This window comes from Felis catus, chromosome B3 (assembly GCF_018350175.1).
Source record: "Felis catus isolate Fca126 chromosome B3, F.catus_Fca126_mat1.0, whole genome shotgun sequence".
NCBI lineage: Eukaryota > Metazoa > Chordata > Mammalia > Carnivora > Felidae > Felis > Felis catus.
Genome location: NC_058373.1, coordinates 133,891,203 through 133,904,728, shown reverse-complemented (window position 1 = coordinate 133,904,728; position 13,526 = coordinate 133,891,203). Strand labels below are relative to the sequence as shown.

General features: G+C 47.2%; 1 protein-coding gene across 13 annotated transcripts in view; it reads left to right on the top strand.

The window, feature by feature from the left end:
• Nucleotides 1–13,526, top strand: part of TTC7B (tetratricopeptide repeat domain 7B) — a 255,087-nt gene that overhangs the window by 78,362 nt on the left and 163,199 nt on the right. For 8 of the 13 annotated variants that reach the window (XM_045060370.1, XM_023255949.2, XM_045060374.1 and 5 more), the window contains 2 exons: nucleotides 2,009–2,130; nucleotides 2,791–2,814. In XM_045060370.1, the coding sequence (XP_044916305.1) occupies nucleotides 2,009–2,130; nucleotides 2,791–2,814 (146 nt within the window). Of the gene's footprint in view, nucleotides 1–1,617; nucleotides 1,911–2,008; nucleotides 2,131–2,790; nucleotides 2,815–13,526 lie in introns of those variants that run through there. The other 5 variants (XM_045060371.1, XM_023255953.2, XM_023255955.2 and 2 more) reach the window with 3 other exon arrangements.

Below are 13,526 nucleotides of genomic sequence, written 5' to 3'. Positions count from 1 at the left end.
ACATGGGGATAATAAAAAGAAGTACAAATCTTATACCCTGAAAACTACAAATCACTGTTGAAAGCAATTAAAGAAAATCTAAACAAATGGAAAGACATCCCACTTTTATGGATCAAAAGACTTAACTTGTTAAGATATATCTGTATCTATACTCTCTCTCTTTCTACACACACACACACACACACACACACACACACACACACACACATAATAAATCCAAGATCCATTTTTAACTTTAGGAAAAGGGCCCAGGCCTTTAATGACTATGTGCTTAAAACAAACAAACAAACAAACAAACAAACAAACAAACACACTTTTCTGAAGTTGAGTGATTACTCTGATCACATTTTAGTTTTTCCTGTTAAATTCAATTAAAATTAATTCTAATGGTTTAAGTTTAAAACTGGCTTATATAATACAATCTGTTTTTGTAAAATGATTTTTATCTTTCTTCCCTTGATACGTATGTATAGAGACATCTGGATTGTTGTTTAATACATGCTAACTGGTTATTTCTGTAGGGGGGATATTTTGAGATGATTTTTAATTTTCTTTCTGTGTTGTACGGAATTGGTTTTTTGCTTTTTAAGATAATCATGGCCTTTTTAAAAAATTAAAAAACTATTTTTGAAAGCACACGAAGGCTAATAACTATTGGGCCCCAAAGTAGAGATATCAAGGAAGCCGTTGAATATCTGAGTCTGGGATTCAGAGGGGGAAAGTCTGCAGCGGAGAGGATAAATTTGGGAGTTGGCAGCATAGAGATGATTTCTGAAGCTCAGAGGAACGGATGAGATCATCCTGAGGAGAGACTTACAAGAGACCGCGCTCTGTGCATCCGCAGCACTTGGAGGATGTTGGGGAGGAGCCTGCAGTGAAGCCAAAAGTGACGGTTCGCGGGGTAGGAGGAACACCCACCTCTTAGCACTTGCAGAGACAAGTGCTAAGTCGGGAAGGAGCCAGGCAGTTTTGAGAAGATGCTGGGATGTTGTTCAAATGCAAGGGTTGCCCGCCTGGATTTCATTCCACAACATCTGTTCATTGTGTGCTTTCTTTTCTGTTTCCCAAAGCTCGAGAGTTAGAGATCCAGCAATCGCTTCAACTCCATTCAGAGAATAATGTCGAGACCTCTAAGAGGTTTGGGGCGTGGCTAACAGTTGGGTCTTTGGGGAGCTGCTGACTGTCAGCAAACATGGACAACATGTTTGGAGAACACTTGTATGGTTTTTAAATGGGCCACAAGTAGCTTCGGTTGGATAAATGCTTTATTCGACTTGCCAGTTTAAGGCGAGTAGCCTCTGTAATAGTAGATATGTGTTTACACGTCACTGTAACCCACTCAACTTACAGGTCTTTATCCTGCTTACTTGGCAGTCTTTCTTGCCGGGGCTAAAAGTTTAAACCTTTAAAACCTCGCTGCCTGTTGACAAAAGATCAAATCTGGGGAGAGAGAGAGCTTAGGTTGTTTGTCTCGGCTCTCCCCTCGAGAGTCCGTAACCTTGGCTCTGTAGCTTAGAGGGTTCGCCCTCCCTAGGGAATTCTGGGGCCAATGCCAATCATAGTGCTTCTTAGGCTCCGCCCTTTTTGAGTTCATCAAGCTTATGTAGGGCTGAAGCTTCAGTCTGCCTGTCTGTGACGTCGGCCATTGGTAGCTGATGACTATTCCCGCCTGTTGCTGGGACCTGTTTCTGTCTCACCCAGACTCTCTGTCAACATCCTGGCATCCAGCAGAACCCTCCGCCTCAGCTCTTCTCCCGGCACCGTGCACCCTTCAGCACCCTTCAGTCCTCAGCCATCCTCGCCAGGAGGGCCACACGTGCCCCGTCTCATAGGTGCCATTCTCTCGGCTCTCCTAATCCTTGCACTCGCTTCTGCACCAGCCCCGATGCACCGGTGTGTGCGTGAGGAAGGTGATTTGTCAGGTCGTGCAGCGCGTGTAGACATGCGGTTTGAAGGGACGAGGCTTGGATGTGGATCTGATTAGTTTTCCGATTTTCTCCCCTTCTAGGTAATACTTACCAATATTCAAAACAGAAGCCCTAAGCCTGGCCCTGCTCCCCACGATCAAGAACTAGGTTTTTTCCTAGAAACAGGACTTCAGAGAGCCCATGTCCTCTATTTCAAAAATGGGTAAGCCTTCTTCATTTTTTAAATCAGGTTCCTAAAGAAGGAAAATAGAAAGCCTTACAATGCCGTCTCCGGTTTAGCTATTGTAACAAAGCAATTTTAAATATGAACTACGATTGGAATAGTTTTTTTAGAATAATGGATATAGGCTCTTTTGTCTGTTCTCCCCCGGCTCTCTCACTTTGCCATGAGGTTTGAAGGTGGGAGAGGGAGGAAGGAGGGCTGTACGGGTATGAGTCACATGAACAGAAGCACCGGCCCCGCGGGAGTCGGGCGGGGGGGGGGGGGGGGGGGGTCCGACGGGAGCCTGCTTTATGCCATCCTTTCTCCGTGGCAGTGGCTCTGCACACAGGCCTCCCCTTTCTTTTGGGGGACAAGTTCATGACGTGGAAATCCCAGCACACAGGGTCACTGTCCCTTGAATGGCTTATCAGTCCAGAGACTTGGGTTTGCCAAATATCGGACAGTTTTTATGAACGTGGGGGCGGCTCTGAGGCCACACAAGAACACTTTCCATTTGAGCTGCCTTTGGAAAGGGCACGCGAGGGCTGGCTGTCTAAGGCATTTGGTGGTGGTTTTCCTTTTTGTGTGGCTCTTACAAGAAATGCGATGATTGTGTTCCAAATCTCTTCAGCTGTCCCTTGTTTTGACCTTGTGCTGCAGGATAGATGTACATGAAGTCCAACAGTAGGTATCTGGCTCTTCCGTAGCTCCTCCTGGGCTGGGCACGGGAGGCCCCTAGGGGCCCATCCCCCTTCCTCTAGGAATAGTCACGTAGCGCTTTGAACGACAGAAGGGACACAGGTCCCAGCCTTGGGATAAATGAACAGTGGAGTTGCTCCCTGTTCATTTTTAAGAGCTTCAAACCTTGGGGGCGTAGCTCATGGAAATGGCATTTCATCTGCCTGGGGGCTCAAAGCCACACGCATCCATCTTCTATTTGTTGTGCGTAAATGCTGATTTTCCCAATCTTGTTAAACTGTTTGTAGAGAAGGCCTGTTTGGCTCCAAAGGCCATTGATTCAGATTGGCACGGCCTGTGAAGGGCCGCAAGGACACCCCAAGGTTTGGACTGGCTTGAGGCCTTGGCACCAAGAAGATGCTCTCAAGTTTGATCTCATCCTCCACTGACTGAGATCATCTGAGCGATAGTGCATGTCCCCTAAGCTCCATTTTTAGTTCTATTTCCAATGATGTTATAAATAGAGGGAGAAGGGAGGGAGCATGGGATATTTTTTGAGGATCTGTTTCTTCTCCCTTTTAATAATAAGTGGTGGGCATTAAAGAGAGACCCTGACCTTGCCCTCCCTCCCTCTAACCTGTAAGTGTGTGTGGTTAACTCCCAGATGCAAGTCTGGAGGGGTGAATGCGTTCCCTTGGGGCTCTCAGAGGTGCCAAACCAATACCTGCTATTGAAAATGCTTTGTGTAAGATTGGTGAGGGTGGGCTGGATCATTTGTTTTCATCTGAAGCCTATTCATTGAGGAGGAAGCCAGTCATACTGGGCTCTGGCCTCCTGCCCTGAAATGTTGGTGGTCCACCGGAGTCCAACTGAAAAATAATAATGATGAGAAGTTTGCACGAGATGATGGATTACATGCCAGGAATTGCTTACCGGCTCATTTCTCTTCTTGTTTCACCCAAGTTCAAGGAGATTCCCATTTGACGTAGCCAAAGTGAAGAGACCGCTTAACTTTGAAGCCTTTTCTTCTCCTTTCTTGCCGTCTTGCTGTTCTGTCTGGGCTCTGAAGACCAGTGAGGGGATTGGCCAGCTACTCCAGAGGGTCCTTGCCAGCTGCAGCGTCCTGAAGGCTGGGATTGTGCGGCAGTGATGAGAGATTACTTTGGGGTGGATAGAGGTGAAGGCCAGTTAGGGGACCACAAAACGTGGATGAAAAGAGAAAAAGCATCTGGAGCTTTTGGTCATGCCCAGTGCTTCCAGCACCACCTGACTTAGAGCAGTGGGTGTCTCAGGGCCCAAAAGCCAGACCTGGGTCATTTGTCAGTGGACGTCTGCAGCTAGGGTCTCTGCAGAGTAGGTGGGGACATCCGGAGGTAGCTGCTGTCCCTAAGCACCAGTGGCTTCTTACATCCCATCTCCTCATGTGTTTGCTCCTTTTCATCTTTCTGCCCCTGAAAAATATGTATCTGGAAGGATATAATGGACAGGGTTAGACTGATTTGCGAGGATAAGAAAATGTACTGTAGAGAGCTTCGTAATAAGAGATGGAAATCGATAAAGCAGATCTTTTTCTTTAGAAATACACTTAGGGGCTCCTGGGTGGCTCGGTCAGGTAAGTGTCCAGCTCTTGATTAGGCTCAGGTCATGACCTCATGGTTCGTGAGTTCGAGCCATGCATCGGGCTCTGTGCTGACAGTGTGGAACCTGCTTGGGATGCTCTCTCTCTCTCCCTCTCCCTCTCTGCCCCTCCCCCCACTCACACTCTCTAGCTCTCTCTCAAAATAAATACACAAACTAAAAAAAAAAGAGAAATATACTCAGATGCCCTCAGCTTTTTAGTTGTCGTCCCTGAGGACTTAATGAGTTTTAGTAATCAACTTCATACTTTTGTAATTCTCCCATCTTTTCTAAGAGTCACTGCCAAACCAGTGAACTTGGGTCTCTTTCAGAAAGAGCCTGAGCTCCAGACCTTGGATCCCAGGGATGCCGTTGTGTTCACCAAGGCTCTTACTTTGTCATCATTGACCCTCACAGTGTTCGCTCTTTCCTGGGCATTGCCGCCCCGTGAGGCTGGCGCTGTAGGTCACCCCACGGGAACACGGTGACCTGGCTGCCGTTCTGCCTTCAGTCCTTCCAGCCCTGTGCCACACAGGGGAAGGTCTGTCTGTGTGTGGAGACGCTTGGTCCGACCCTCCGACAGTGCATGGCCTGCCGTCATCCTGCCCCCCTGGGAAGAAGCGCTGGACCCAAGCATGAGGCGTTGCCAGGGGACGGTTCCCAGGCTCTGCTGTTGATTGGGGTTTTCTCATCACATTTTTCCTCATGTCTCATGCAGAGCATGTCCCAGGTCACCATTTCTTCCTCTCTCCTCCTCTCCCCTGGCCCTTCCTGCAGCCTCTTTCCTCCTGGAGGGAGAGAATGCTTGCTTGGTGCCATCCCAGCGCCATACTGCCCCGTCTGTTTCACATCTAGTTCTTACCCTGTGGGTAGCTCAGCCTCTGCAGAGGGTGAGATCAGAGAGTGTTAGCCTTCAAGCACCAGGACTGCTCCCTCCGTGGGTTCTCGGAGGGCCTTGCCCAGGCTGGCGCTCGGATGAGGGGCAGCGAGGGTGGGAGCCAGAGGCTTTGGACTTGGATGGAGCCAGTCCTTCTTCTCACTGGGTCTCAGTTTCTTTATCTGTGAAATGGGTGTAATCCCACCTATATCACAGAGATGAGATAACGCACCCGTGAGAAAATGCACGTGGAAGCTCTTTGTAGGGCGTCAGGCGAGCGGCAGGCGCTAAGTTGTCATTTCTGGTGATGATGGTGCCCAGCCGACTTTCCAGCAGGAAGTGGAACCAAGTTGAAGCGGGAGTTTGTGAAGCAGCCATCACTCATTTGGTTGCTGAGGCTCACACCACACATTTTTCAGGGAAGGGCATTTATTTGTGACTGCTGCTTTGGGTGAGCTGTGCTCACGATGTGTTATCAGTGAGCTTGGATAGCACTAATGACTGATGGCCTTGGTGCTTCAGGGAAAGGAGGTGGGGTGACTGGTCTGATGTGGTAGCCACAGGTGTTCACTGGGCAGCACAGGGAGTCTCAGCCTGGTGCTCCCCTCAGCCTTCTTTTTTTTTTTTTGAAAGATTTTTTAAAATTTTATTTTTAAGTAATCTCGACACCCAGCATGGGGGCTCGAACTCACAACCCCAAGATCAAGAGTCGCACGCTCTTCTGACTGAGCCAGCCAGGTGCCCCTCCCCTCAGCCTTCTAAGGAGAAGAGAAATGATTCTCCTCTCTTCAGTCCCCATAGCTCTTCCGGGAAGCTTGGCTTTGGGATTCCAGTTATTGATTACATGCTGTTTTAGGAATATTTGATCATCTTTTATAAACAGAGGTCAGCAAAGGACATTTCAAGTGGCTTTGCTTCTTGTCAGCCATGTCCGAGGTACTGGCTGAGCGAAACGGATTGCAGCGTGTGTTTTCCCTGGCTCTGAATTTCTTTTACTTCAGGGAGGGTGGGGACAAGTTAAAACAAGGCAAATACCAGCGACACCTGGGAGGTGTGCCTGTGGGTTGTAGTTTTTGCGAGAGCGCATCCTGGAGTTGTACCTGGGAGACCCCGACTCAGAGAAGGTGGGAAGTCAGGCCTGTGGTCAGACTCTGAGCTCCCCGAGATGCTTGAGGCCACACCGGGGAGTAAAGCGGTGTAGAGCGCCTTTTTGGAGTTTTGTTATTACAGGCAATCAAATAGACCGCTAATCACCACTGTGCATTGGCTTTAAAGATTCCTAGACTTCCCCAGTAATTTTGGTGCCCTTTGTAACTGTTCACCTTGGCTTACTGTAGCCCAGAATCAGCAGGCCAAAAAGGGGCAGAGAGGCCTGCAGTGTCCCACGGGCTGCTGAGTAGGGTGCTTCCTGTGTTCGTGGTCCCCAGATAGCAGCCACAGGCAGACAGACTCCTACGGCCCATGTGACCATGGGGAGGGGGCCAGCCAGGAAGCCAGGGGGGCCGTGCTGCATGCACCATCTCCCCAGGCGCTGAGGCAGCTTGGCCTTCACCTTTGCCTGCTAGCTGGCATACTGGCTGTCTTCCCACCTGCAGTGGTCCGAAGTGTTCCCTTCTTAAACCGCACATGACTTTTTTTGTATCAGAAGCCAACGGGGAACATGGGAGAATTCAGATACATTTCCAGGAAGCTGTGTATCAACTTTTTGTCCGTGACGATCTTCCAGGGATTCAGAGATTAAAAGGAAATGGGCCTGCACTCTAGGAGATAGTAGGAGAAAAGAAAAGGTTAAGACGTAAACCTAAGTAGGGGCGCCTGGGTGGCTCAGTCGGTTAAGCATCTGACTTCGGCTCAGGTCATGAACTCGCCGTTTGTGGATCTGAGCCCTGCATCGGACTCTGTGCTCACAGCTCAGAGCCTGGAACCTGCTTCAGATTCTGTGTCTCCCTCTCTCTCTGCTCCTTCCCCACTCATGCCCTATCTCTCTGGGTCTCTCAAAAATAAACGTTAAAAAAAAAAAAAAAAGACGTAAACTTAAGTAACCTTAAAGGTTGTGAAATGAAGGAGGACACCTGATTACTTTAACTGAAGTGAGCTCGAATTTCTAGGCCCATTTATTTATTCACTCAGCAAGGTCATTTGTTCATTCGGTCATTTGTTCCTTCGTTTAATGAGGGTTATTGCACACCTGTGAGGTAACGGGCCCCATCTGAGTTAGGTGCTGGTGAAAAGGAGGGGCAATGTCCCTGCCCTCCTGCAACTTACAGTCCCATGGGGAGTTAGGAATTAAAACAAGCAATTTCGGGATAGTTTGTGTGAGTTGCCAGGGCAAGGTCCAGGTTGCCACAAAAGCAAATAGGAAAGCGGCCATGTTGAGACAGCCTCACGATTTGTAAAGGGAGTAAAGCTTTGAGGATGTGCACTTGAAATGCTGTCAATGCAAATCGACTAGGGAGTGCCAGGGCTACCTCCCAAATAGCTGGTAGAACTATGGAGTTAGAACTCTAGTCAGCATCGTATACATTTGGCTGGAGTGAGGGTTTATGTAGAGATCTGTGGATTTTCACATAAACCTCTCAGCATAGGGCCTGGCACGCCATAGATTTGGCCAGTCATCTGACAAGTATTTGTTGAGTTCTGCTGTATGTCAAGTACCGGGCTTGGTACTACATTGGCCAATAGAAGAGACGTAGTCCAGGCTATCAGGGAGGATGCAGTCGACTGAGGGAGACAGATAATAAACCGGGAAACCGATGTGTACAATTACAAATTGGAAGAAGTGTCAGGCATTGAGTGGGTGCAGTGGAGGCAAAGAGCAGAGGACCTGCTGAGGTAGGGTGGTCAGTCCAGGCTTGCCGAGGAGGAGACACTGAGCCCAGGACTTGACCGTGAGAAGGAGGTAACCCTGCCAACAGCAGGAGAAAGAGGATTCCAAGCAGAGCAGCCAGCATGTGCAGAGGTCTGGACGCGGGAAAGACCTTGGCGTGTTTCAGAATCTGAAAGGATTCTGCGTGGCTGGAGCAGTTGCAAGGGGAGAGTCACAGACTCGGTCCGGAGGACTTTTGGTCAACCTAGCTCACTGCCCTGAGCACGTCACACGAGTCATTTCCCTGCTAAGGAAAATTTCCATAATAGTTGAACTGATGGTGGGGTATAGAATCTGGAAATCTGGGGACTTATCAGAGCACATTTGTTTCAATCACTGCCCTTTACAGATGGGGAATCTGAGAGCCAGAGAAATCACGTTCGGTATCATCTAATAAATGTGTATTGAGAACCTTACTGGGTTACTTTACTGATGCCGAACACTGATCTAAGAACAGGTGAGACCCAGCCAGTGCCCCTGTGGAGTTTACATTTTGGTTGGGAAAACAGTCAGTAGATAAGGCAGCAGGATTTTAAATCACACAACCAGTTGGTGGCACAGCTGGGGCTCGGACCTCCTCCTGACACCCAGTCCTGTTCTCTCACCACTTGGCCCACATGGACCATGCCCAGTTGGTACCCTGTTCTTGACAGTGGTGCACGGGGCAGCGTAGCTTGGCGGAATACGTTACACTTAGAAAACAAGGACTTTTAAAAGCCAGTCGAGATGTAATTATTTATGTAACAGAATGCATCAGCCAAATCTTCTCTGTTTTGTTTAAATGTAGACTAGGTCTGGCTAATCCCTTAATGCCATCAGAACTTTAGTATGGAAACAAAGGAATCTTTGTCAATTTTAATTATGAAACTCCAAGACCACTTTCAGTGATGAATTATGGGGAATGAATTACAGGGAACAGGTAATTGCTTTCAATGTACTCACAATGAATGTTGGAGCCCTGTGTTGTCTGAAAGCTTTACGAGTGCAAGGGAGCTGCGTCCATGTTGGTCTGCCCTTGGCTTTAGTGGAAGAGGGGAGGTCATTTTAGGCTTCCAAAGTGCTGAGATGGGAGGGTTGAAAGGAGAGGGACCAGTGAACTAACCGGCAGTTCATTGCATCTCATAAAGGCCTCTGCGCACATGGTTTTGACCGGCTGTGCGCTGCCTCCTTTCAGTCACCATTTAGAATTGGAGTTCCCTGAAACATGAGCTAGTAGATGAGTTTATTTCAGTTCTTTGCAATAGATTTGTCTCTGTGGTGATTTTCTGTTTTGATGGGGACAGGAGGGGAGGGAGAGATTATTTGTTTATTCATTCACTTATTTATTCATCCATCAAATATTCATGGGCTAGGAGCTAGGGTTAAGCGCACAAATGATCCCTATGGACTTTCTAGTTCAGCAGGAAAATAAAAATTCCCAGTGAGTCAAGCCTTCGGAAATAGGACAAAGACAACGCTACTTTTTAAATTTTTAAAAATTTACCCTTTCGCTTGGCAAGTTTTCCTGAAAGAGATAGTTGTACAATACAATGTCTGACAATCAAAGTTAACAGGTTTTTTTTTTTTTTTTTAATATTCCCAATACCTCTTGATATGACTGGGGATTGATCCCTCTGGGAATTACTGATAGCAGTGGCAATATTTGCAGAACAATTCTTGGGTCATGCTCTGGATGGGGGTAGCCCAAAAAAACACACACTGGTGGTATCCGTGGTATCAGGAACACTACCCACCTCTGTTTGGTTTCAGATGACGTGTTGTGACCTTCACTTGTTCTGCCAGCATAAATATCTGAGGATATTTACCTGAGGATAAAATGATGAGCAGCCCTACCTGCTCCCTGCTCCCGGAGAGAAATTCGATCATTACGTTCTTGGGTGTCTAGGGCTGAGATAGTGCTCAGAAGGGAAGGTCCCCATTTCTGTGGGAGTCCATTTTAAAATGACATTGACCTAGATTTGGTGGTGAGGGGGGGTTTTCCTGAGGGAGTGACTGAGCAGAAGCCTGAGAAGATAAATCATTGCGTGGCAGCTAAGTGGCAAAGTCAAGGGTTGGGGGGGGGGGGTGGTGCTTATTGTTTAGACCTGCAGGGATCTTCAGAAGCGGCTTGCCCAACGGACCCATCCTTTTTTTCTGTCTTTCTTTCTCCTTAGCGTTGAACCAGCATCGAATATACTATACACAGGACTCACCAGGGTCTTCTTAGGTTCAATGAAACACTCTAACTCACAAGACTTTCACAGGCCATGGTTGACACCCATCTAGACAGAAGAATCCAGAACAGGATCGTAAATTGCCAGCAGGGCAACGTCAGGGGTTTCTCTTCTTTGTGAATCGTGGTCTCAGCAGTCCGTATGGCCACCCTGCAGCTGTTGTGTTTGCCCCTCCCCCATCAAGTGGCAGAGAATGAGCCTTGAAATTAGTGGGCACGGGATCTGTCCCAAGTACTCAGGGTTCCCCTAGGGAGGTGCTCAGTTTTAAGCCCTCACATTTGAGGAAGCCCAAGCCACGACGTCCTCGTCAGATGTATATGGTTCCTTCCAGTCCAGATGCAACTTATCAATCAGGGGTCACTTTTATCATAAGCAATGTTGCCTGGTAACATAATTGACATTTTATCTTTATTAGGTTTCCTGGGAAACAGAACTGGAAAGTTAACCTCGGGTCAAGTTCTCAAGCAGACGAGGAAGGGAATTTGTTAACCCTTTGCTCGCATTGTATTTTTTTTTTTCTTATCTAATTTGTCTGTCTCCCATCACTAGAATATACGTTCCACTTGGGCAGAAGTTTCTCTTTTGTGTGGGGAGCAATGTCTGGTACAGAGTTGTACGTGAATAAACGAGTGAGTAAATGAACTTCTTGTTTTCAGCTGAGATAGCCATGGCTCACAGATGGCTGACGTTTGTGTGCTTACCTTAAAATTAGGTGATGTAGCATATATTTATCGAGAGCTCAATGGAACTTACTGCCCCAGTTAACTGCTTCTCGGTGGTAAAGAGGGAGATGTGCTCTCCTCATCTAGGTCTTTCTGCATATCATGTCCTTCTGTTAAAGGAGGGTGGAGGGGGCCAGGCATCAGATAACTTCCTTGACCTCAGTAGAAAGTAATACATTTTCTGGGTAAAGCTTTGGGACCTCTGCTTTCCTCCTTACCTCTGGGATTGGAGGATATTTGCAGTAATGGCGGCTTACCTATAAGAAAGTTCTCAAGCAGGCCCTGGCCTAGCTTAGTGCTCCTAGCTTAGTGGAATTTTGGTGACTGCAGGCCTCCTCACGGAAGCCTCATATGCACCCGTCTGGATGGGAGTCCAGAGTTCCCACAGCAGGGACGAGAATGACTGTCTTCAGTGGTTTAGTTGTTGAGAAAGTTTACTCCCAGGGCTTCCCAGACCCGCATTTTTCAAGTAAGGAACTCTTCGAGTTGCAACTTCTTGGGGCAAAGTTGGACACCGAAGCACGTCAGAGTATTTTAAGTGTGGCCTTTGTACGTGGCCCCCCAAGGGCCGACTGTTGAAATGACACATGTGTGTTGGGAAAGAGGAATTCGCATCCTGTCTGGTCAAGAAGGAAGCCAGATTTTACCCTCTCTGAGCCTGTCAGACTCCGGGAAGCTTTCCTGGTGGTTTAGTGATATCCATGCCACAGAGCAAGTCCAGAGGTATTAGCCCTGGAAGCAGGGTGGATGGGAAGGAGAGGGGTGGGGACACAGGCAGCACCCCTGTTCTGGCTCTTGGCCAGAGCAAACTCATTAAGCCGCTGTTTTCTTTCCCTGGTTTCGGTGTCAAATGCATTAATACTTTACACGAGAACAGGGTCGGAGGGGATGGGGTCCCCAGCTCTTTCAAGGGATACTTCCTACCTATTTCTTTTTAAATCATTGTGTTTCTCTCCATTCTTTTTTAGAGGTATTTTTAGTCAAGTCTTAGAGTGGCAGAGAGAGATTGAGCTAAAGCCCAGAAAATGACAAAGGCATCTTTGCAGAATTTCTGACTTTTCTTAGGAACTACTAGAACCTTCTACTGAAAACGAGCAGGGTTATAAATTTTCTTACAAATACCTGCCTTTATATTTGTATATTTATATTTATATGGCAATATCTGCCATAGATCTGTACACCAACAAGGAAATCTACGATATAATTGTATTTTCTCATAGCAAAGCTCTGTGTTAAATTATAAGATTTTTATTTTTTCGTTTTTTATTTTATTTATTTATTTATTTTTTCTTTAAAATTTTTTTTTCAACGTTTATTTATTTTTGGGACAGAGAGAGACAGATCATGAACAGGGGAGGGGCAGAGAGAGAGGGAGACACAGAATCGGAAACAGGCTCCAGGCTCCGAGCCATCAGCCCAGAGCCTGACGCGGGGCTCGAACTCACGGACCGCGAGATCGTGACCTGGCTGAAGTCGGACGCTTAACCGACTGCGCCACCCAGGCGCCCCAGTTTTTTATTTTTTTTAATGTTTATTTATTTTTGAGAGAGAGACAGAGCGTGAGTGTGTGAGGAGCAGAGAGAGAGAGGGAGACACAGAATGTGAAGCAGGCAACAGGCTCTGAGCTGTCAGCACAGAGCCCGACGCAGGTCTCAAACCCCCGAACCGTGAGATCATGACCTGAGCCAAAGTCGGATGCTTAACCAGTTGAGCCACCCAGGTGCCCCCTGTTAAATTACCAGACTTTTAAAAATTAATGAATTATTTCTTTTCAATTGACATTTGGTTTTTCCACTTTCCTCTCTATTTTAGGTTTGAATTTTTCCTGTTTATTTGTGAGTTCGGTGGTAATTCTTTAGGCCTGGCACAGACACATGGTACCTTCCTTCTGCTAGCTCTTCCTCCCATATCCTCTCTGTGCTGGCAGGTGCTTGGCTGAAGGGTGTGGTAGCTGGTTCTCCTTTGAATCTCCCTGGCAATTAGCATCAGAAGCAACAATCTATGCATGTTGGAAATAAGCAGCTAAAATATCAGGAGAATCAGATGCTGTGTTTCTTCTGAAGAATGCCCCAGAAAAACTCATTAGCCAGACTTGGTAAAACCTCTGAATTACAGATTTAAAAAAAAAAAAAAAAAAAGATGCAATTATGTTGCTTTCAAGTACATTTTGAGCTAGTTTAAAGAAAAAAAACTATTGCCGACTCAGTTCCATCAATGTTTATTGAGAGCCTGCTGGGCGCCCGTCGCTAGGGTAAGCTCTGGGATAGGAGACGAATAAAAACTGTTCTCCGAGCCCATGGGGAAGACAAGGATGTTGACGAACAATTTTAACACCTGGTGAAAAGCACAATCATAAAGGGATGGGTTGGAGAAAAGAAGGGGGAGGAAGGAAGAAGCAGCCACCTCCCCATGTGAGCTCATCC